The following is a 23096-nucleotide window of genomic DNA, read 5'->3' on the forward strand; positions in this document are numbered from 1 at the left end:
AAAGTTGCAGAGCTCGCCCCAATCTTTGTTTGCCGAATTAACCATTTGACTCTGACTCGTGCAAAACCGTTTTGGTACACACATTTCCCAAACTATTTGTGAAGATGACGTATGGTAGATCTATGACTTCCCTGTAACAACTTGGAGATAATAATGTATCTGTACTTTCAGATAACACTCTGATCCACCATTTCAGTCCACATCTCGCTGATTATTTGAATTAAATTTTAAATTAAATTACTTTCGGAGGGAGTTTTGACTCCTTGGAAAGCCATGCACGACCCGGCAACCCAGATCTGGACTTCTTTTATAGCTCACGAGCAGAAGAGGGATCAACATCAAAGCAGCAAGCAGCACGGAGGTCCAACAATGGCGGAGAAGGGAGTGAAGGTGTTTGGCATGTGGGCGAGCCCGATGGCCATCCGGGTGGAGTGGGCGCTCCGGCTGAAGGGCGTCGGGTACGAGTACGTCGACGAGGACCTCGCCAGCAAGAGCGACGCGCTGCTCCGCCACAACCCGGTGACCAAGAAGGTGCCGGTGCTGGTCCACGACGGCAAGCCGATCGCCGAGTCCACCATCATCGTCGAGTACATCGACGAGGCGTGGAAGGACGGCTACCCCATCATGCCGGCCGACCCCTACGACCGGGCTCAGGCGAGGTTCTGGGCCAGGTTCGCCGACGACAAGGTAAACGCATATGCTCTGTCTGTCCAGTAAAGCGCTCCTAGAGCTCTAATCAGTGGCAGGACTGGGCCTGGTTTGTCTAGTGCAACGCCGCCATCTTCCCGGTCTTCACGGCGACCGGCGAGGCGCAGCGCGAGGTGGTGCGCGAGGCCCAGCGGTGCCTGAAGACGCTGGAGAAGGCCCTGGAGGGGAAGAAGTTCTTCGGGGGCGACGCCGTCGGCTACCTCGACGTCGTGGTTGGGTGGTACGCGTATTGGCTGCCCATCATCGAGGAGGTCTCCGGCGCCGACGTGGTCACCGACGAGGAGCTGCCTCTGATGAAGGCCTGGTTCGGCCGGTTCCTGGCCGTCGACGTGGTGAAGGAGACCCTGCCCCCGAGGGACAAGCTCCTGGCGCTCAACAAGGCTCGCCGTGAGCAGCTCTCGGCGTAGAGCAGCACTTGTTCCGAGCCTTCCAGCTAGTACTTAAGCTTCTGCCATGGATTATCCATGATGGATAAATAAGCGGCGAGCATTTGCACATTGTGCAACAAATGTTTGGAGCTTCTTTCAGCCGCCTGCTTCACACTCCCAGTTTCCGTTATATAAACTTCACCCATGATGTTATATATACGGTGCAATATACACTGCCTACTTACTTCCTCGAATGTGAAAACAAAAAGGACGCTGATAACGCCCACACGGCCTATAACACACAGACTACGTCAGGCCATCGCATGAATGAATGTGGATTTTTTTTTTGAATTTCCAGTTTTTAAACTGTTTTATCTCTTTAATGAAAAATCCGATTGAAGATCCGTTTTCATCATTAAATCCATCGCGACGGGATCTTCAAAACTAGAACTCATATCAATATGTTTCGATGACTTCTAAAAGTTGTCATGTCTATTGCACATGAATTGCCATGGTGTTTACATTGAAGTTGCCATGATATGTTTCAACTATTTTTTTCTACATTTAAAAGTAAATTTTGACATATTATAAAACGAGGAACTACGAAACTAGACTTGCCATGAACCATAAACTAAAATTTCCATGATACATGCACTTAAAATTGCCATGGTTCATACAAAAAGTAATTTTAATGGTCAAAGTACTGGAATTGCAATGGTCAAAATACTAAAATTGCCATGCTCTATAAACTAAAATTGCCACATGACAACTTTAGTATAACACTATGGCTACTACAGTGTAAACATCATGGCAACTTTTGGTCAAAAAAAAAATTTCGTCGAAACATATCAACATGGGATCTAGTTTTGAAGATCTCGTCGAGATGGGTTTAATGATGAAAACGGATTTTTAATTGGACTTCTTAATTAGGAGATAAAACATTTTTAAGCCGAAAACCAAAAAGATTTCCGCTGATGTTATCGGTTTTGATGTGGCAAAATGAATGGTACCGAAAGTGTTTGGGCCATGTTGTTTTGTGTCACACATGTGGACGTTAACATTTGCGAATAAAAATGACAAGGCAAATGTACATCAGTTACTTATTATTTTTCGAATTGAGGAGCATGTCTCACAATTTCACTTCATGAAATTGATAAAACACAGCAAATTGTGCCCAAAATGATCCTGCTGAGCCAAAGCTACGACGCTTATACAAGGCCGGAAGGCCCTGGCCTATAAAAAGTGACGCATCACCAATATCATAACCCCGAGGTCATCTTGCAGCTAAGGGCATGGCAACTCGCAAAAAACCTTCCGCATCCGTCTGCGGACATGGATGCGGGAGACAACGCTACATCATCAACGACAACATGCAAAAACCTTCCGCATTCGTTCGCGGACATGGATGCGAGAGGCAGCCATCCAATGCTAGCGCATACATTTCAAACCGTATTTTAAGAGCATCTATAGCTGGACTTGGCAAATCCTACCCCTCAAACGCTCGTGGACTCCGCTGGCACTGACCGGGCACCCCTCAAATAATGTAATCCACATCCGGACACCTCTATTATCATATTTCAAATCATACAAACTCATGCAACTAAGCCGATGCACACACATCGTCCGGCTACTTCATCACTACTAACTAAACATGCCATCGGACTATCAAAATTTGGTATGTTTGGCTATGGTGGAGTTCATCCACGGCTGCCCTTGCCCTTCCCGACGCCCTTGCCATCCTTCTTGCGGAAGTACCGGTCGAAGACGCAGTACGGGTCGAGCCGGATCTGCTCGTCGCCATCACTGTCCTCCTTCTCCTCCGTCGGTGGCAGTCCAGCCATGGCACGGACCGCCCGATTCTGCTCTCGGGCGAGAGCACGTGTTCCTCCGCTACTGTTTCTTCACAATGCGGGCGCGGATGGCTTCCTCCTCCGGGTCCGCCCGCGCCGCCGCATCAGCCGCCTCCGCCGTCGCCATTTCCGCCGTGATACAGGCCTTGGCGGCCCTTATCCTCTCCTTCCCACAACGGGCCACCCGGTCCTGGTGGGACTCATAGCATGTCCGACCGGTGATGGGGAAGGAGAGGGATTGCGGCTGCCGGGATCGCGAGGATCCAGCCCCGGAGGACCCGAGCGCCCGGTGAGTCGACGCTATGGAGCCGCGGTGGACAGATCCGTTCGTTGCGGCTCTATCCTCTCGGGAGCTGCGGAGTGTAATGCAGACTGCCATTGCCTCATCCAACCCGCACAGGATGACACCCCAGCCGACGGATCCGAACTGGTCGGAGTCTGATCCGCTGCCTGCCATGCCGGAGAAGGCCGGAAACCGCCAGAGGTGAGCTCGGGTGGCGGAGGGGAGTGAAGTGAAGTGGCTAGGGTTGGTCCGGAGAGCGGGTGGGGATGAATATATGTGGGTCGGGTCCGACATGGCGGGCGTGCCCCCATATCTGCACCATATTTGGGCTGGATATGAGGGGTCCCGGTCAGCCCGAGTGTTTGAGGCCTGTTGAAACGTCCGTCTGGATCAAAAAATCATGATCGGTTAGTGACCAGGCAGCCCGCCCAGGCCCACAAGCCTGGAGGTGCGCCCCCAGGGTGCGCCTGGCAGGCTTGTCACTCCCTCCTGACTCTCCAGGTCTTCTCCCGAAGCTTCTAGGGTCTTTCTGGTCCAGAAAAAATAATCAAAAAGTTTCGTATTGTTTGGACTCCGTTTGATACTGATTTCCTGAAAAGCCAAAAAATAAGCAAAAAAACAACAACTGACACTGGGCACTAGGTTAATAAGTTAGTCCCAAAAAAGATATATAATTACATATAATTGCATAATAAACATTCAAGATTGATACTATAATAGCATGAAACAATAAAAAATTATAGATACGTTGGAGATGTATCAATCGTTAGGGAAAAGCAAGCAAGTGGAGGCTTGACAGAAGATTTTTCTTGTGGTTCATCTATCCAACTCAATATTGATGGAGGCTTCGAATCACAGATATTTTAGGATCACAGAGATCCTGGTTGCGAGGTCAACATGGAATCCATGATGGAGCAACCAACCTATTCCACCATTGCTTACGACCACGAAGATCTAGCCTCACTTGGGGGTAGATTTTCCTGAAGTAGGCGATCTATGGTGGAAAGTACGGACTTCTTGGCTCCTTCACACACCTAGCCGATCTAGTATGCGCACACCGTTCAAAATTAACAAGATGAGCTTGCTTGGTGTGGAATTCCTTGCCTTGTGCTTCAAAAGACAACTCGTCTGCGTCACTCTCAAGATGGATATTTGGACCGAAGAGGTTGGGGTGATGAGCAAGGAGAGAGATTAAATATCAAATGAGTGGCTTGAAAGTTGAAGTAGAAAGAGCTTTGAACTTAGCACTAGACAGTTCTCTCACAGAAAAATTGATTTGAATGGAAGCTTACGAGTAAACTGGTGGGAAAGGGCTGGGTATATATAGGCTGGACCATGTGACATTTAAACACCACTAGCAAAAAGACCCGTGCGTTACAACGGGAGAAAAAAAATCCTCTCGTCTCTAGCTGGGTCAGTTGGACAAACTATGTGTGGCCGGTTGGCAGGTTATAAGATCCAACCCTCCCATCGGCAATTTTATTTTTTGCCAGCTCCCCAGACCTGGGCCACAGTGCGCCGCCAGATGGGCTTCCTTCGTTGGGCCAAAACGGGTGGCAAGTAACGAAACCAAATAGCGTATGTGCAATTAATTGAAGCGGGACCAAACAAAGTGGGACGAAACCAAGAATATCACCTCCCTTTAATAATTGACTAGCAAAAAGGCCCGTGCGTTGCGACGGGAGAAAACAAATCCACTCATATCTCTAGCTGGGTCAGTTGGACAAACTGTGCGTGGCCGGTTGGCAGGTTATGAGATCGAACCCATCGGCAAATTTATTTTTCTCCGGACCTGGGCCATAGTGCGCCGCCAGATGAGCTTCCTCCGTTGGGCCAAAACGGGTGGTAAGTAACGAAACCAAATAGCGTACGTGAAATTAATTGAAGCGGGACCAAACGAGGCGGGACGAAACCAAAAATATCACCTCCCTTTAATAGTAGGTATAAATACATATTTTGCACGGTTCGGCTCTACGAATGATCGGCTCGGAAGCTCCGAGCAAAACTAAAGGAGGCTACTCGAAGTAGCTCGGAGGGCCATTTGCAGGCTCCGACTGACCTACAACACACTGTGCAGGCTTAAGCTATTATTCAGAATTTTCGATGAAGGATGGTTTGGCGAATCCAGTCAAGCCAAGAAGAGCAAACACCAGACAATCCAAGTACCAATGACATGGAGGCTTCGAGTGATTTAGGTTGAGCAATGACTATCCCTAGATTCCACATAGAAGTGGATCAGAGGCTCCGAGTAGTGTGAAGTCAGAGAGATATAGCAGAAAAAATGGAAGTCTTTTTTATTATTTTCAAGTTTGATCTTTAAGCACGTATGAGAAAGAAACTCAACTTAGCAACCTCGATCACCTTTTGATAGTATTGGGACTTCTACGAACTCAATGTGATCTTGGATCACTAAAATGTAAAAGCTAAGCCTTGAGTCTTGTCAACACTTGTCTATTTTAAAATGAGCTCCGCTTCGATAGACCCCCTCACAAAACGTATAGAAGGCAATATGGACCTTTGACGTATCATACAACGCCGGATATATACGGCCGTACCTTAGCCTAAACATGAATACAATATTATTGGCTCCTTAGACGGGCCTAGCCCATTTACGTTTATTTCTTTCTTTTGCGCAGTTCGGCTCTACGAATGATCGGCTCGGAAGCTCCGAGCAAAACTAAAGGAGGCTACTCGAAGTAGCTCGAAGGGTCATTTGCAGGCTCCGACTGACCTACAACACAGCTGTGCACGCTTAAGCTATTATTCAGAATTTTCGATGAAGGATGGTTTGGCGAATCCAGTCAAGCCAAGAAGAGCAAACACCAGACAATCCAAGTACCAAGGACATGGAGGCTCCGAGTGATTTAGCTTGAGCAATGACTATCCCTAGATTCCACATAGAAGGGGATCAGAGGCTCCGAGTAGTGTGAAGTCATAGAGATATAGCAGAAAAATGGAAGTCTTTTTTATTCTTTTCAAGTTTGATCTTTAAGCACGTATGAAAGAAACTCAACTTAGCAACCTCGATCACCTTTTGATAGTATTGGGACTTCTATGAACTCAATGTGATCTTGGATCACTAAAATGTAAAAGCTAAGCCTTGAGTCTTGTCAACACTTGTCTATTTTAAAATGAGCTCCGCTTCGACGGACTCCCCTCACAAAACATATAAAAGGCAATATGGACCTTTGACGTATGGTACAACGCCGGATATACATGGCCGTACCTTAGCCTGGACGTGAATACAATGTTATTGGCTCCTTAGGCGGGCCTGGCCCATTTACGTTTATTTCTTTCTTTTTAGAATTAAACTACAAAAAGTATAAATAGTGCATTGCACTCCCGTAGGGAGGCCGCTAACCACAGGGACACTTGAACTGTTGTGCCTTAGAACTTCTTTCCTTCTTCTTACCGAAATATAACGTTTTAAAAAGTTTTTTTCAGTTTAGCCCGTGTTCTTTGTTATTTATTTATTTTTTATATTTCCCTATTTCTTTCTATTTTTGTTTTCTTTTCTTAATTCACAGACCTTTTTAAAATTCTTTAACTTTTTAAAATTTATCATTTGTTTTTTTAATGAACTTTTTCATGATTTTTTCGAGTGTGTGATTTTATTTCAAATTCATAAAATTTTCTGAGTCTGCGATTTTATTTCATTTTTTATTTCATTTTTTAGGAAAAAATCATGAGCACATGGAACTTTTTCAGTGGTTTCATGCTTGTAACCAAACACACCTTGTACAATCTGGTACGTACGTTCGGGTAGGCCGGAAGGGCAAGTTTCGAACCACTTTTTTTCACCTCCAAACGCCCCAACTTTTTTCCACACCTTGGCGTCATCATGCCCAACATGCATGCTAAATTTCGTTGGTCTCCGACATTTCATGCATTTTCTAGGCTTTCCCATCGGAAAACCCCTAAACACTAGCCAGACGTGACGCAACGTGCGTTCGGTGTCCGAGTTCATTCAAATTTTGCGTGGGGGGAAACCTAGGGCATGCCCAACCACTGGCAATATTTGATGTCATTTCATGCTTGCAACCGAAGACAGTGTGTACAATCTGGTATGTTCGGGTAGACCGGAAGGGCAAGTCTCGAACCAATTTTCATTTCACCTCCTCCGAACACGTCCAAATTGTTTCCACACCTTGGCATCACCATGGGCAGCATGCATGCCAAGTTTTGTTGGTTTCTGACATTCTATGCTTTTTCTAGGTGTTTCCGGTGAAAAGACTCTAAAACACAGGTCGGACGAGACGCAACGTGTGCTTGGTGTCTAAATTTGTTCAAATTTTGCATGGGGGACAACCTTGGGCATGCCCAACCGCTGGCAAAATTTGGTGTCATGTCATGCTTGCAACCAAACACACAGTGTACAACCTTGTACATTCGGGTAGACCAGAAGGGCAAGTCTCGAACCATTTTTTTTCACCTCCTCCGAACGCACCCAATTTTTTTCCTCAGATTGGCATTATCATGGACAGCATGAATGCCAAGTTTCGTTGGTTTCAGACATTTTTTCTAGGGTTTTCCTGGTGAAAAAACACAAACATAGGTCAGACGTGACGCAACGTGCGTTAGGTCCGAATTCGTTCATATTTTGCGTGGGGGACAACGTTGGGCATGCCCAACTGCTGGGACATTTTGGTGGTTGACCCTTGTACATTTCCTGCTTCTAAATATCACATGCGGTTGTAGTCGGATAGCAAGCAGTGTAATCAGGACATACTTTCAAATGATTCTTCGTAATTTTTAAAAATGTTTGAGTTTTCAGTTTAGTTCCTGTGTTTCAACGAATGTTCTCCTTTTCAATTTTTTTTCCTTTGTAAAACAAATGTTTGTGAGTCTCGTGTTTTCACAAAATATTTTAGTTTTTTTAAATCACAAATTTGAAAATGTTCGCATTTCCCAAAAAAATGTTCGCTATTCCAAAAAATGTTATCGTTTTCAGTTTTGTTCCTTTTATGATTCTCAAAAAATGTTCACGTTTTCACAAAATGTTGTAGTTCTTTTAAAAATATCACAAATTTTTCAATGACCGCATTTCTAAAAATATTGACTTTTTCCATTAAGAAAATGAGGTCTGAGGTTTTTTTAAAATAATTTCACGGCCTATGGTTCATATAGACTGGCTGCCTTTTCGGACACCAAATCCCAGTTAGTATAGTGACTACTGACGTGGTTGACTGTTGTGATGTCGCTGATTTGATCCCTATTGCACACTTTGGTTTATCTTTATTTTGTGAACTTTTGTTTTAAATTTTGTCGCGACCTTTAGTTTCTTAATCATTTGCGCTAGGAATCTAACACAGCAAATTGGCAGTTGCAGTGGTTAGCGGAGCGTGCTTTTAACTCGAACGTGCAGGTTCGATTCCCATTGCCCTCATTTTCTCTTGCGATTTTTCTCCCATTGAAAGGGGCGCACCCGCGAATGGGCCGGCCCAGGTGCAAAACGTTAACTTCATGCCGCTGCGAGCCCTCGTATCGTACGCAGGCCATGTGCCGGAGTTCTTAGTACGGACGACGTACTATGAACAAAGACCATCATGTCCTTTATTATTATTAAGGGGTATGGAGTAATCTTAGTCATTAATGTGTTTAGAGAGGGTTTACCGAAACAGAAGTGTTTTAAAATAGGGATCATCAACCATTTCCCTTGTTGCATCTTTTGGGACCTAATATCAAATGGACTTGATATCATCAATCCCTTGAGATATATGTTACATTAATGACCAAATCCACCTGGGGGTTGAAGATGCACTTTTAGACCCCCTGGCGCAACCCCTTCCGTGATTTAAAATATGGACATAAGTGTCCATTGACCATGACAACTACAATTCCTCCCTATACTATTTGTCTAATCCAATTGTGGTAAAAAAAAAATTGTCTAATCCAATTCACATGCTGCACCGGGGAACCATTCATTAACAGAAAAAAACACAAAAATCGATTTCATCTTATCATAAGATTTTTCAAGATCTACCATAAAGAGTAAATCACTATCCTTTCTCGTACTGATCTCATGCAAAGACTCATGAAGATCCCACCATCTAGATATATCTGCCTTTAATAAAGGTCGTTTGAACTGGAGCAACCACTTTATGTGCCGGACTAATAGTTCTATTATTTACTACCTTAGTGATCCATTTAGAAATCACATCAAGCAAACATATAGGCCTATACAATAATATTTTACCAGATATCAGTTTTTTGGCAACAAAGTAATGGCGCAGTTCAATATAGAAGTATCATATTGAATACATGCTTGTATGATCATCTAAGGGTCCAAATGCTCCGTATTCAATGGTTTGTCAGAGTCTTGTGCCTTGGCTCGGATCTCTCCATATAAGTAGGAGACGAAGCCCCAGAGGGATAGCGCGAGGGCGACACCTTTGGTACCGTTGAATGGCTCATGGAAGAATAGGACAGCAAGCACCTCAGTCACTGGGATGAGCACGGTCATGATGACACCGGCGAGCAGCGCCGAGCCATAGAAGATGGCACCGATGGTGCCGAGGAAGAAGAACTGGTACACAATGGCCGAGGCGGCCAGCAGTAGGTAGTAGCCAATCTGGCCGAGCCCGAACTCCCGGGCTTCTCTTGGGATAGCCTGCATATGATTCACGCGTTAAAATTATGTATCTTCATTGCAAAACAACAATCTTTTGTAATGAAGTACATGATATACTTGAACCTCTAGAACAAAATCTAAGTCACAATCGGCTAAGATTTCAAGTCTTTAGTCTATCTTACGAATTTGTTGGTCTAAAAAATGTCCAGTGTGTAATACTTTGTACATCCAGAACAAAATGTATGTAATGTTTATTCCTAGAGCCTGAAGGATGCACAACCTTGTACATGCCACAAAATCAAATCAATGGTGCTCGGAGCCGACTGAAACGTAAGAAGAAAAAAACAGTCGGCGAGACTTAGTAAAACCAAAAAGTTAATTGAAAAGAATAACTTGCACCACATGTTGATGAACTATGTGAGTTGTGAAGTACTATGAAGTGAGGTTAGGTCCATGAAAAAATCGACACGCATAGGTCCATAAACTTGCAAAATCCAAGTTCTTTGCAAGAAAGCAAATACACCATCTTTCCCCCCTTGGCTGTACGCGTAGCTTTCCCATATACATGTATATGTCCCATCCTTTTCGACGCCAAAACTCATCACTCTATGCTATGCAAAGCTACCACACGCAAAGGCGCTCTCGTATTTCCCAATCACGACATCATCTACACGGCTAGCGTTTTCCTATCCGAGAAAGACGTAATAAGTATGGACTAGTTGTCCAATGATTGGATTTTGCCGGATGAGCATAGCTATACGTACGTACAGTCTAGTACACGTCGCACAACTTGCCAAGGGAAGGTTGAAATCTACATCACTGGCATTTACGGTTTCTGCGGTCGTTTCTAGACACTTTCTTGCAGTGACCGATTTTATTGGCGCTATGCGAATATTGGTACGTAGAGTAGTGTCCTATCTTTCAGAAACGTGCTCCTTTGGGAAAGCGCTAAACTTTCGATCAACGAAGATCTACATTTCTTAGTGGGCCAAAATAGTTTACCATATCTGTGCAGTTTTTCGTCTCTGCTTTTTACCTAGTAGTCTTACAGTTGCATCACTTGGATGATGACACAAAGGAACTCCGTTCGTTCTGTTCATGCTATGCTGTACCTATCAGAAATGGTAACTTTGTTGTGAACAAGTTTGGAAATGGGCGATACACTTATTTTAGATCGGAGGAGCCTGCTATTTACTAAAGTTAGTAGAGTTATAGTTGCTGTTACATGATTTTTTTTTTTGCCGCTAGTTTTAGAAGCTGGGGGGCAGTCGGTGAAACTGGAAGCCAAGATGGGCTGGGATCGGAAAGGGTGGTGGCCACAGGGAGCCAACGTATGCTAGTGCCAGCAATGGTGCCTTCCCATGAAAGATGGTGCGAGTGATGCATGCAAGTCACGCGGTTCTGCTGCGAGCCGGCAGTTCAAGTTGTACTGCAGCAGCACTACAAGAAAGTGTATGTGGGGCTGTATAACAAGTTAACAACAGCAGCAGAAGAAGAGCTGCGGGCTGAAAAACTTACGTGGAAATCGTTGTTCACAAGCATCCCGATGGCGCTGAAGGCCGTGGCGGTGAACCCGATGACGATCTGCATCTCCATGACGAGGATGTACGTGACGGCCGCGCCGGTCCTCGCCGCGTGCCTCGCTTGGCTGAGCTCCATGACGGGCAGCATGAGGCCGTAGAGCGCCGCGGCGCCGAGCGTCATGCCGAACCCGGCGTAGTACTGCGCCCGCGTCACCCCCGCGGGGCGGTCACCTCCGGCGTTCATGCCCAGCATGGCGGCGCCGACGCTGAGCAGCACCACGGCGTTCACGGAGAAGGCCGTGAACCGCTGGCGCACGAGCAGCAGCGCGAAGGCGGCCGTGAAGGCCAGCTGCGTGGAGATGAGGATGGAGGAGGTGGACACCGGGAGGTAGGCCAGCCCGTAGGCGTAGAGGAGGTCGTCGAGGCCGGTCATGAGGCCGACGGCGACGGTCGCGGCCAGGAGGCGGGGCGACATGAGGAAGAGCGGCGTGGCCGAGCTGCCGTCTTTGTTGCTCCGGCGGCGGGAGAGAAAGGAGGCGCTGAGCGGCGCGAGCAGGAGCGGCCACCCGGCGGTCTGGAGCAAGCTGGAGAGCCACTTTCGGGTCCCGCCGTGCAGGAAGTAGGCGCGGAGGAGGAGCGGGCCGAACGCCGAGCCGACGACCATGAGGAGGAAGTTGATGACGAGGAGGGGGTTGTGGCGGAGCGGTTTAGCGGCGCCGCTAGGGAGCTGCTTGGCGCCGCCGTCCTTGCATGGTTGCGGCTGCGCGCGGCGCTGGGCTGTTGCTTCCACCTCCATGAGGTGGCCGGCCGGCCGATCTCGATCGAGGTTTGGGAGGGAGGGAAGTTGCCCGGCTCCAAGCTAGGACGAGGGCGCGTGCACAGTGTGAGTACCCGTACGTGCGCTATATACTGCCGCGAGATGCAAAAGCGTTGGCGTTCTCGGCGTGCCGTACGATACGATGTGTTTTTCTTCAAGAGGGATGGTGCGCGTTGTTCTAGAACAATCAACATGATAAGGTCCCTCAAGTAAAAAAACAAACAAACAAACATGATAAGGTCCCTGCGAGAGCTAGCGCATCCGGTGCTCCTGTGTCCTTGCGTGCACCCGGTGCTCTGGATACCACAACGCTTTGATAAATCATGGAAAACTAAGGGGGAGACTTTTTTTTTTGCGGGTGAAACTTTGTATTACTCAAGTGGTAAGTCCACAGTCTCCATTACAAAGTTCAAGGACCTCTGATAACCAGAGTTAAGCCACACTATTGTTCTATTCTTGGATCTAGCAAAATTTGCCAAAAAATCACTAACATTATTTTGACTACGATGAACAAAACTAAATGTAGTTTCCCGAAGACTCCTCAGGTACTTGATTTCATTTACCAATGATGAAAAAATTGATCTATCAGTCGAATCATTTGTGATTATGTTCAAGGCCTCCTGTGAGTCCATCTCTACCTGAATAGGTAGCTCCGTTCTCTGAATTGCTATTGAGAGACCCTCCATACATGCACCTAGTTCCGCCTCCAGAGCATTCCTGCAGGAAAAAAGCTCCCTGCATGATGTATATATGATCTTTCCCTGGCTATCTCGGAGGACCATACCAGCTCCTGCCTTCCCATCTATAGACCAAGAGCCATGCGATGTTGCTAGCAACAGATGGTCTCACTCGCGGTTCAGGCAAACAATATGCAACAACCTGTTTACCTTTTAGGAGTTCATCATCTGAATACTTTAGCGAATTAAGGAGTCCAAGTATCCCATCAAAAACCGTTTCGATGCCTCCATCGGAGGTGGTTCTTTGTTGTGTGTTATCTCATTTCGATTGTGCCACACCCGCCACAAACACATCAGCAGCATGCCCCTCTCTATCTCTGAAAGTGGATGAAGCACTTCCAGCAGCCATTCAATGCCTGTGTTCTTAAGTTCCTCCCGTTTTGGTAGCCTCCAAACGGTTGCCATGCATTCCCACAACTGAACTGCCAGCGGACACTTACAAAGAGCATGAAAGGTGTCTTCCTCTTCCCTCTCGCAAATTGGGCAAATTCCAGACGTTTCTAAGTTGCGCTTGTTTTTGTTTTGCCACGTTGGGAGGGAGTTCACCGCAACACGCCATGCAAAGTTTTTGACCGTAGGTGGCACAATGCTTTTCCAGATAAGCTTCCAACAAGCCCGACGGCCATCCGGAGCAGCGCTTGACGATTCCGCAGAGCTTCTGTACGTTTCCTCAAAGTCTAATTCATATGCCGATTTCACTGAAAATACTCCAGTTTTCGTCGGGCCCCAAGCCAGCACGTCCTCCTCGAGCCGAGGTGACGCTCTTATTTTCAAGATTTCCTGTACATCACATGGCAAAAATGCTTCTTGAAGTAAACTATAATTCCAAGCACCATCGCGATGTAGCAGTTGTGACACATGTCTATATCTGCAAGTCCCTTGGATTGATATAGGTCTATAGGAGAAAGGTCTAGGGATCCAAGGGTCCCTCCAAATTCTGATATTGTTCCCATTCCCTACTCTCCATATTAGTCCTTTCTTAAGTAGATCTAGGCCATGGCTGATTGCAGTCCAAGTTGAAGAAGCATTTCCTGAGAAAACTGTATCCTCAAGTTTACCATTGGGGTAGTATTGGCGCATAAACTCGAATGAGATCTCACATTTAGGTGAGATAGTGAGATCAACCTAAAAAAAATCATATTTAGACATTTCGAAAACATATGAAATTATTTGACAACATTCATGGATGCTATGTCTACAACTCTGAATTTAGAAACTTTGAGTGAATAGTACTTTGACACAACCAGTTTTGTCTTTTTTTATTTCTATTAATGTAAGTCAAATTAGGAGCTGAAGCTTTTTGAGGTTGTGCATCAAACATTGATGTGTGTTTACAAAAAATAAAGAATGTTTGAACATGTATTTCTTTTTCAAAATTATCAATTTCATTGACCTCACCTAAAGTGAGATCTCATACAAGTCTCCCCCTAGAAAACTAGCTTAACATAGAGCATGCATGCATATTTTTTTTGTGGGGGAAACACACATGTATTTGTCAAGGACTAACAAATTATAGCCTAACCACGTCAAACTACTATTGTTATGCTCACATGTATTGTCGGAAAAGTTCTAGCTAAACCTAGGTGCATAATGCATTGCACCCATAATGAACAGTAAAATGTAAAACAACTACTGAAATCTAGTGCCGATAATGACAATGGGCATTTCTTATAGCCACTTTGTATATCTAAGTTCTTGGGGGGGGGGGGGGGGGGCTAGGTGATCTGGTGTCTAGCTCTGACGATGTCCCTTGATGCTGCATTGTCTTGTCCCTATCCCCAAGCTCTAGTGCCTTTCTAACATTTTTTTCCTTTTCCCTTTTTGGGGTTTCATTCAGTTTTCCCTGATTAACCGAGAATGTTAGGTTTTTAATCCGGTTTTTCTTAGAAACTGGACTAACTCTCTTCTCCTTAATGAAATGCAGGAACCCCTGCCCTCGCATGAGGTTTCTAAAAAAAAAGAGATAGTGACAATGGTCGTTTCTTATAGCCATTTTGAATTAGCCACTCTACAAAGTTAGGTTTGCCAATCTTATCTCTAAACCTATGTCTCAGAAGTAATAAAATGAAATTCATGAACATTGTATACACCATTTATTTTAGTTTCTGTAGATATAGCTCTTGTGGGGTCTAGAACACTGACTGCACGGAGAGCATGTCATGCTCACCACATGAAAATAATGATGGCTTTCCAAAGCATATGGCCCGGGAGGAATAATAAATACGTAAATAATCCTCCACACTATCAAAAAAGATCGGAGAAAATTAATACACATAAATATCCATGTATTGCATGTTTTTACAAATTTTCTGCTTTAGCACTACAAAAAACCAGTTCCCTAAGGACACAAAATTCCAATCATTATTATTTGTAGACATGGTACAACTCATTTTGTTTCATGTAATTCTACAAGCACACCAAGGACTCAACATTTACATGTATATTTTGTTAGGAAGTCTTGTCGTATTACCGGTTATTGTAGTTACTCCCACATATGATTATACAATAATAGAGTATATATGAAGCGCAACAGAGAGTATGTAGAAAAATATATGAGTATGTGCGTATGTATGTGCAAATTTGCTAACATACTTCTTCAAATGTACAAGTATGAAGGTACATTAAAATATGAGAACTATGCACTTTGCAATTTTTGAATGTTGCTGGCTCTGTGTATCTTAGAACCATTATATGGTTATATATTAGTGATAAAGTGGTGCTCTGCATTTTTTAGCTAAAGTAGTATATATTCTATCACTGTGCGGTATATAATAAATTGTTGTAACTATACCCAAGCAGTACAATATATATTTCTATTTTTAGAAATAACATAGAAAAATAACAACTTTTGCTCTTCGAGCACGTGCCTCCGTTGTGTGCCTTTAAATTTTTGCACCATATGCTTGTTGGCTAGAGTACTTAATTATGCATTTGGAGACATTCAAAACTCATACAAGAAACTGAGGTTTCTTTAGGGAACATGTGGTTTTATCACTCATAATACCTAGTGTTTACAATGGATGCGTCAGGTGGTTCCATAAACCAGACACAAGACATGCGATCGAGGATAACACGCCCCTACACAATATGATGAACTTCAAAGTTAGAGTTGCGGCTTTTATGAAGGAGAACAAAATATGAGAACTCTAATCTTCTAACACCAATTTCGTTGAGGACATAACTCTAAATGCATTTGTTGCCTTTCCTGATGTCGTAGTTGATTCCTAGACAATCAGATGAAACATGTTTATGAGATTCATGTAGATCGGCAGCTAAGGCCGGAGCTTCTCGGCAAGCAACAACTTCCAGGTTCACCGGGTCTGTAATTCCTTGGGTAACAATGGTTGGTGCTCCCAACTAATGGGCCAATATGTCATGACATATAGTAGCTGCAGATCCCTTGTTTTCGGTCTTGGACACGATACCGTCCACATTTACCTTCACCGACTCCGGTCTTGGAGGAACCCACTTGCGTTCTTCTCTTTTATGTGCAGTTGGAGGTGTCAAAACTCTCTTCTCTTGTGGGTCATCTTCCTTCAAATTGTCATCTCCTCACAACCCGCATGAGGAGGATATCCCAACACTTGGATGTTGAATTTCTGGGTCATGCTTCCAAGATATAGATTTGGGAAGTAAACCACCTTCGAAATTCCGAAACTACTAGACTCAGTATTTTGCACAATTCTCCATGATTTCCTAGCTAGTAGTGTTAGAAGGTAAAGCTCCATGTCATACAAACTCAAGTTCCCGTGTATTTTAGTGTTGTCAAGACGTACACCCAACTGGGTTTCCTTCAACCATTGCGCGAGCCCCACCAAAAGTTGCAGACATGGATGTGATACGTCCGCAAAGGCTTCTCAGAAGGCGGAAACAAGCCAGAGAATGCCGGGGCCACTTGGACACCCATTTATAAACACTTCATTTCCTTCTGCCGACAGGATGAGTTCTATCCAGCTTTGGATCTACTTTCAAATTCTATACTTGTACCACAATGGTAGATCCTCTTGAGGCTACCAGCCAGGGCTCAGACCCTCGTTCTCACCAATAAAAGGTCCCTCATTGTGTTCTTCCCCACGCGATGCCTGGTGCCTATGTGTGCCTCTGTTGTGGGTGGATCCGGCTTTTGGGACCTTCTCGGCCTTGAAAGGAAAGTCATAGGGCTTCCTGCCCCTATAAGGCCAAGTTTTCTTTATCCTTGAGGTATTTGATTGTGCCATTTAGTGATCTCCTGACATCAAAGGCATACCGAAGTACTTCTCATTAAGTGATTTCTTATGAACTTGCAACATTCCCATGCTAGGATTACGCACTTGGTTCTCTCAGTTTTTACTAAAGTGGATTAGAGATTTTTTTCTCTGTTTATTCAGTGTCTTGAAACATTACAGTAGGATACAATACTTTGGAAATATATAAAACTAAGATTCTCGGCACTAAAAAAGACAAGCAATCAGAAACTTCAACCTGGTGGTTCAGGACCATTTGGGTCGATCTGCCAATAAAGCATTACATCAGCAACCTTAAGAACCTAATAATGAGACACAAATACATAACAACAACACAAAAGTTATATATCGTTCATAGCGAGCACTACCACAACTCTCTCCTACACTCGCTCCCACCCAGATCCCTCGATAATGGGTTCTTCCTCCCATTTCACCGTGCGTGATCGCTCACACTATCATTTTTTTCCTTTTTCTTTCACGCGCGCTCGCTCCAACTTAAACTGGTCTAAAAGCCGGAATTTTTTCCTTTTCTTTCTTTCTAACTTTTCCATCTATATTTATTTTTTTATTTTTTCCATTTCCCCATTTTTTCTTTTTCTATTTTTATCTATATATTAAATTTTCCTTTCTATCTATTTTACTTTTTTTCTTCTTATTTTCCTTTTCACTTTAATTTTTCTGTTCCATTTTTTGTTACTTTCATAAAATAAATTTGTAAACTTTCTAAGAAAGAAAGAAATAAATATTATTTACATATTTTGAAATACACCTAGCACACTTTTAAAATAAATGTTCAACCATTTTGGAAAACACATTAACATTTTTGTCTATGATGTTGTACATTTTTTAATACACGATGAACATTTTCTTTGTAGACACTGAACATTTTTAGAATGCATGACAAACATTTTTCAAATACATGTGAAACACTTCTCTAATACACATTGAATATTTTCAAAACACAGGATGAACATTCTGAATACACGAAAAGTATTTGTTAAGTAATTTCTAAAATTTCAGTACAATTTTAAACATTTCTAGTACAGTATGATCAATTTTTAAATACATGTTTAAAATGGATGATGAACATTTTTTAGCTAGTGTTGAGCATTTTTAATACATGATGAATATTTTTAAAACATACTATGAACATGTTTCTAAATAGTACTATAAGAAAGATACATGAACATTTTTTTGAAAAGTGATGAACCCTCTAACAAAATAAATGAAGATTTAGTTTTTACACGCGTGTTTTTTTCTAAGACATGTGTACTTTTATTATTTTATTTTTAAAATTATTATAAATAATTTATTAAGACAAACTGATTATATAAAAATGTGGCCATGCATCCCTAAAAATATCCGTATATTTCACCTTAGGAAATAGAGAAAAAGAGTAAAAAAAAAGATGAAATAAGCAAGAAAAGGAAAACAAAAACAAAAATACAAGAGAAACTGCACTACTAGGGCCGACCAATGAGAGCCGCATGTGAGCGATATGATGGGGCGATCGGTATAACCTATAAGACTACCCATAATGAGAGTAAAATTGTCCGGCAACATCACACATATGTTGACAAAATAAATAATGTGACAAGTAATTAATGAGAAAAGAGATGCATGTTGTGACATAATATGTTACTCACACTATGAGTAACATTACACATACCAAAACAAGACGAGTCTATAAACTAATAAATGGAGTGTTGCATGACACCTCACATATGTTACTCCCCATTATAGAGGTAGTAAAGGGGCGTTTTGGCTCCTGGGAGACGAGTCTACAACCTAATAAATGAAGTGTTGTATGACACCACACATATGTTACAACCAAATAAAGAGGCGTTTTGGCTCCCAGGACCACATGCTCCCGGGTGAACAGTAATGCGGAAAAAATACTAAGTGTTTTAAAAAAAAGATGAATTTTTTATGTGGATGTTAGTGTTACTGTCGCAAGTATATTTGAGAATTCAAACAGAGCAGCAGTGTTTCTTCGGTGAAAAAAAGCAAATTTGGGGTGACATTTGGGGGTAACATTTGGTGTTCATTTTGTTTATTTCTTTTGCACGGCCAAAATGCTTAACCTTTTTGCCTCAAAACTTGCAGGTAGCATTTGGATGTGAGTAACAACACATAAAATTTTTGTCTTGAATTTTTTGACATTTCAAAAATTATTTTGGGCCCGGAAACACGTGCTCCGGAAGTCAAATTTAATTTCCGAGTAACTTATGCATGTTACTGAAGGAAATATGCCCTAGAGGCAATAATAAAGTTGTTATTTTATATTTCCTTATTCATGATAAATGTTTATTATTCATGCTAGAATTGTATTGATCGGAAACCTAAATACATGTGTGAATACATAGACAAACACTGTGTCCCTAGTGAGCCTCTAATTGACTAGCTTGTTGATCAAAAAGGGTTAAGGTTTCCTAACCATGGACATGAGTTTTCATTTGATAATGGGATCACATCATTAGGAGAATGATGTGATGGACAAGACCCATCCGTTAGCTTAGCATAATGATCGTTTAAGTTTTATTGCTATTGCTTTCTTCATGTCAAATGCATATTCCTTCGACTATGAGATTATGCAACTCCCGGATACCGGAGGAATGCCTTGTGTGCTGTCAAACATCACAACATAACTGGGTGATTATAAAGATGCTCTACAGGTATCTCCGAAGGTGTTTGTTGAGTTGGCATAGATCGAGATTAGGATTTGTCACTCCGAGTATCGGAGAGGTATCTCTGGGCCCTCTCGGTAATACACATCATAAGAAGCCTTGCAAGCAAAATGACTAAATGAGTTAGTTACAGGATGATGTATTACGGAACGAGTAAAGATACTTGCCAGTAACGAGATTGAACTAGGTATGAAGATACCAACGATCGAATCTCGGGCAAGTAATATACCGACAGACAAAGGGAATTACTTACGTTGTCATAAAGGTTCAACCGATAAAAGATCTTCATGGAATATGTAGGAATCAATATGGGCATCCAGGTTCCGCTGTTGGTTATTGACCGGAGAGGTGTCTCGGTCATGACTACATAATTCCCGAACCCGCAGGGTCGCACGCTTAACGTTCGTTGACACTAGAGTAGTATTGGGATATTTGATGAGTGGTATCCAAATGTTGTTCGGAGTCCCGGATGAGATCTCAGACATCATGAGGAGTCTTGGAATGGTCGAGAGGTAAAGATTTATATATGGTAAGGCATATTTTGGGTTCCGGAAAAAGATGTAGTTTTTTTAGTATTGTATCGAGAAGCTTCTAGAAGGTTCTGGAGGATTCCGGAGGGGTCCGGAAGTCCACAAGTGGTTCCACCACGACCCAAGGGCTAGTATGGGCTGCGGGGAGGCGCCTTGGCCTTATTGGGCTAGGTGCACCAAGTCCTGAAAAGCCCATGTGGCTAGGAAAGGCAAAAAGGGAAGGAGTCCTAGTCTCTACTCCTAATGGACGAGTTGGTAAATCGTCTCCGCGGTTTATTTTCGCTATTTTTTTTCTCTCCTCCCACCCTGGTCCGCGGTTTATTTTTGCTGGGTTTTTTTCGTCTCTCCTCCCACCACCCCCTCCCACCCTAGTCCATCGGTTTATTTTTCTCTCCACTCTTTATTACAACAAGAACTTTCCTAACGTATAACAAATCACTGATCTAACTTTCTTAAATTATGCAAATCAATCGATTCCTTTTATTGGTTCAATTTGTCTTAGGAAACAAATAACAGATTTTCAGGAAACAAATAATACATTTTAATCTAACTTCCTTAAATTATGCAAAATCGATTCCTTTTATTAGTTCAATTTGTCTTAGGAAACAAATAACATATTTTCAGGAAACAAATAATACATTTTAATCTAACTTTCCTAACTTATCTAAATCAATCAATTTCTCTTATTAGTGAAATTTGTTTTAGGAAACAAATAACAGACACGTCACAACTTTCCTCCCAATAAATAGTTTCTTAACATTTGCAAACTTTCCTAATCAGACACGTCACAAACGGGCATGTACTGATATCACGTTACCAAACAATAAAACCCCATTTGCATAGAAATCAGTTCAAAAATCCTAACTTTCCTAAATTTTTTCCTTTCCTTGATAACAACCAATATTGAAGGAAATCACCCCTCCATCGATATTAGCATTTTTTTGAACTGAGATCTCCGGGTTATGATTTTTTTGTGATTCTTTCCAATTGTGACCTCTCCTTCCACTCCGGCTCCTTCTCGCATAAACACCTCCACCACAGCCAGGTGACACCGCCCCAGACCTCCTGCCTCTCCACACCTTCTCCGCCACCTCCTTTTTCATACTCCAGTAGAGGTCCCTCCGCCACATTTGTCCACGGCGGTGTCGAGGGCATGGCGCAGCAGCGTACCAGCGGTAGAGCAGTGCATAGCAGCAGGAAGCAACACGACTAGAGGCCAGGGTGTAGATGGCCACGACTAGAGGTGGCGCAAGGCAGGGGCGCGACAGCGGGGCGAGCGAAGGGATAGGCGGCAGGAGACGGGGTGAGCGCAGCCAGCGAGAGTGTGGCGCGCGGCCAGGGTGTGTGTCGCGCGGGGCACAGTGGTGCGGTGGCTGCGGCGAGCGCGACGGCAGCGGAGGGCGCGACCGACGCGGTGTAGCACGGGTGTGGGCATGGAGAGGGAGTGGCCCGCGGGCGCGGAAGAAGAGCGGCAGGCTCGGGCATGGGCGTGCATAGGAGCGGGCATGTGCCACGGGGTCAATCCGAGGAGCTCGGTGGCTACCCCTGCAATGGCCATGGCGGACAGCGGTTCTCGGCCGCGGCGAAATACCTAACAAGAGCAAACGAGAGGGGAAACAGGGGAAAGGCAAGAGGAGATCATGACGGTGTCAATGGCGCCCTAGGGGAAGACATGGGAGCTCGGGGCGGCACAGATCGAACGGCAATGTCGCGGTGGCCCAAGGTTGAGGAAGACGGCAGCGACGTCGAAGCGGGGGTGCTGGACTTGATCTCGTTGGCGCAGACGAAGTAGCGAAGGCGTTCGGAGCTCCTCGACAAGCTCCTAGCCCGCAGAGAGGACAGTGGCCATGTGGACGGGGTCGGTCATGGTGGCCTTGGCGTCTGACTTCATCCAGATCAACGGGATCGAGCGAGCGAGGAGGAGAAGTGGATTTGGGAGGGGGCGTCGAGGAGGAGTGAGGCCATGGGGGCAGGGAAGGAAGGGCGTCACCCTTATCCATTCCCTTCGATGCTTGGGGAACAGGAGAAGACGACCGCGCAGGGATTGGACCGCTGAGCCGGTTCGGTGGCAAGGCCCGGGGGCAGGTGAATCCCCTTTTACATCGTCCTTTTGGTTTTTCAATGTATTCTAATCTATTTCTCCTTTTTAACACCGTTTCCTATTTATTCTTATCAACTAAATGATCTCTACTCTTAATGTCTCAGTTGGTAGTCTCTGTTCCGGATTTATTTTTGTCCCACCTCCCGAGTGAGGGAGAGGGGGAGAGAGAGTGAGGAAGAGGGAGGGAGAGGGTGTGTGTGTGAGAATTTGATGGTAAAAAGGTCGTCAATGTCACTTAATATGTATGAGAATATTAAATGTAATATTAACATAATTGATATTGAACTTTTAAAGTTAATGTGGCCCGTTGCAACGCACGGGCGTTCTTCTAGTAGGAATAGGATTGGACTTGGAGTCCAAGTCCTCTCCCCCTTAGGTGCGCCATAGGGCTTGGAGGGGCTGTTTACCATGCCCCTCCACCTATATATAGAGGGGAGGGGTGCCCCAAGAGAACACACCAAGCCCTTGGCGCCCCTCTCTCTCTCCCATTACTCCGTAGTTCCACCGCCTCGTCCCGCCGATGCTTAGCGAAGTGCTGTCGGTGTTCCACCACCACCATCACCACCATGCCGTCGTGTTGGTTGTGATCCCATCTACTTCTCCTCTCCCGCTTGCTGGATCAAGAAGGAGGAGACGTCGTCGAGCCGCACATGTGCTAAACTCGGAGGTGCCGTCCGTTCGGCACTAGATCGGTTGGA

The 23096-nt window shown here is 44.3% G+C and overlaps 2 protein-coding genes across 2 annotated transcripts; one reads left to right on the plus strand and one right to left on the minus strand.

The window, feature by feature from the left end:
- Positions 1–294: 294 nt before the first annotated feature.
- LOC109778457 (glutathione transferase GST 23) lies at positions 295–1344 on the plus strand. Its single transcript, XM_020337012.4, has 2 exons — positions 295–687; positions 768–1344. Exons 1-2 carry the CDS (start codon positions 370–372, stop codon positions 1113–1115), a joined length of 666 nt encoding a protein of 221 aa, XP_020192601.1. The 5' UTR covers positions 295–369; the 3' UTR covers positions 1116–1344.
- A 7789-nt stretch (positions 1345–9133) lies between these two features.
- On the minus strand, positions 9134–12170 carry LOC109778450 (purine permease 3). The gene is made up of 2 exons (XM_020337002.4): positions 11299–12170; positions 9134–9819 (listed from the first exon to the last, which is right to left on the minus strand). Exons 1-2 carry the CDS (start codon positions 12097–12099, stop codon positions 9487–9489), a joined length of 1134 nt encoding a protein of 377 aa, XP_020192591.1. The 5' UTR covers positions 12100–12170; the 3' UTR covers positions 9134–9486.
- Positions 12171–23096: the final 10926 nt, after the last annotated feature.

This window comes from Aegilops tauschii, chromosome 5 (assembly GCF_002575655.3).
Source record: "Aegilops tauschii subsp. strangulata cultivar AL8/78 chromosome 5, Aet v6.0, whole genome shotgun sequence".
Taxonomy (NCBI): Eukaryota; Viridiplantae; Streptophyta; class Magnoliopsida; order Poales; family Poaceae; genus Aegilops; species Aegilops tauschii.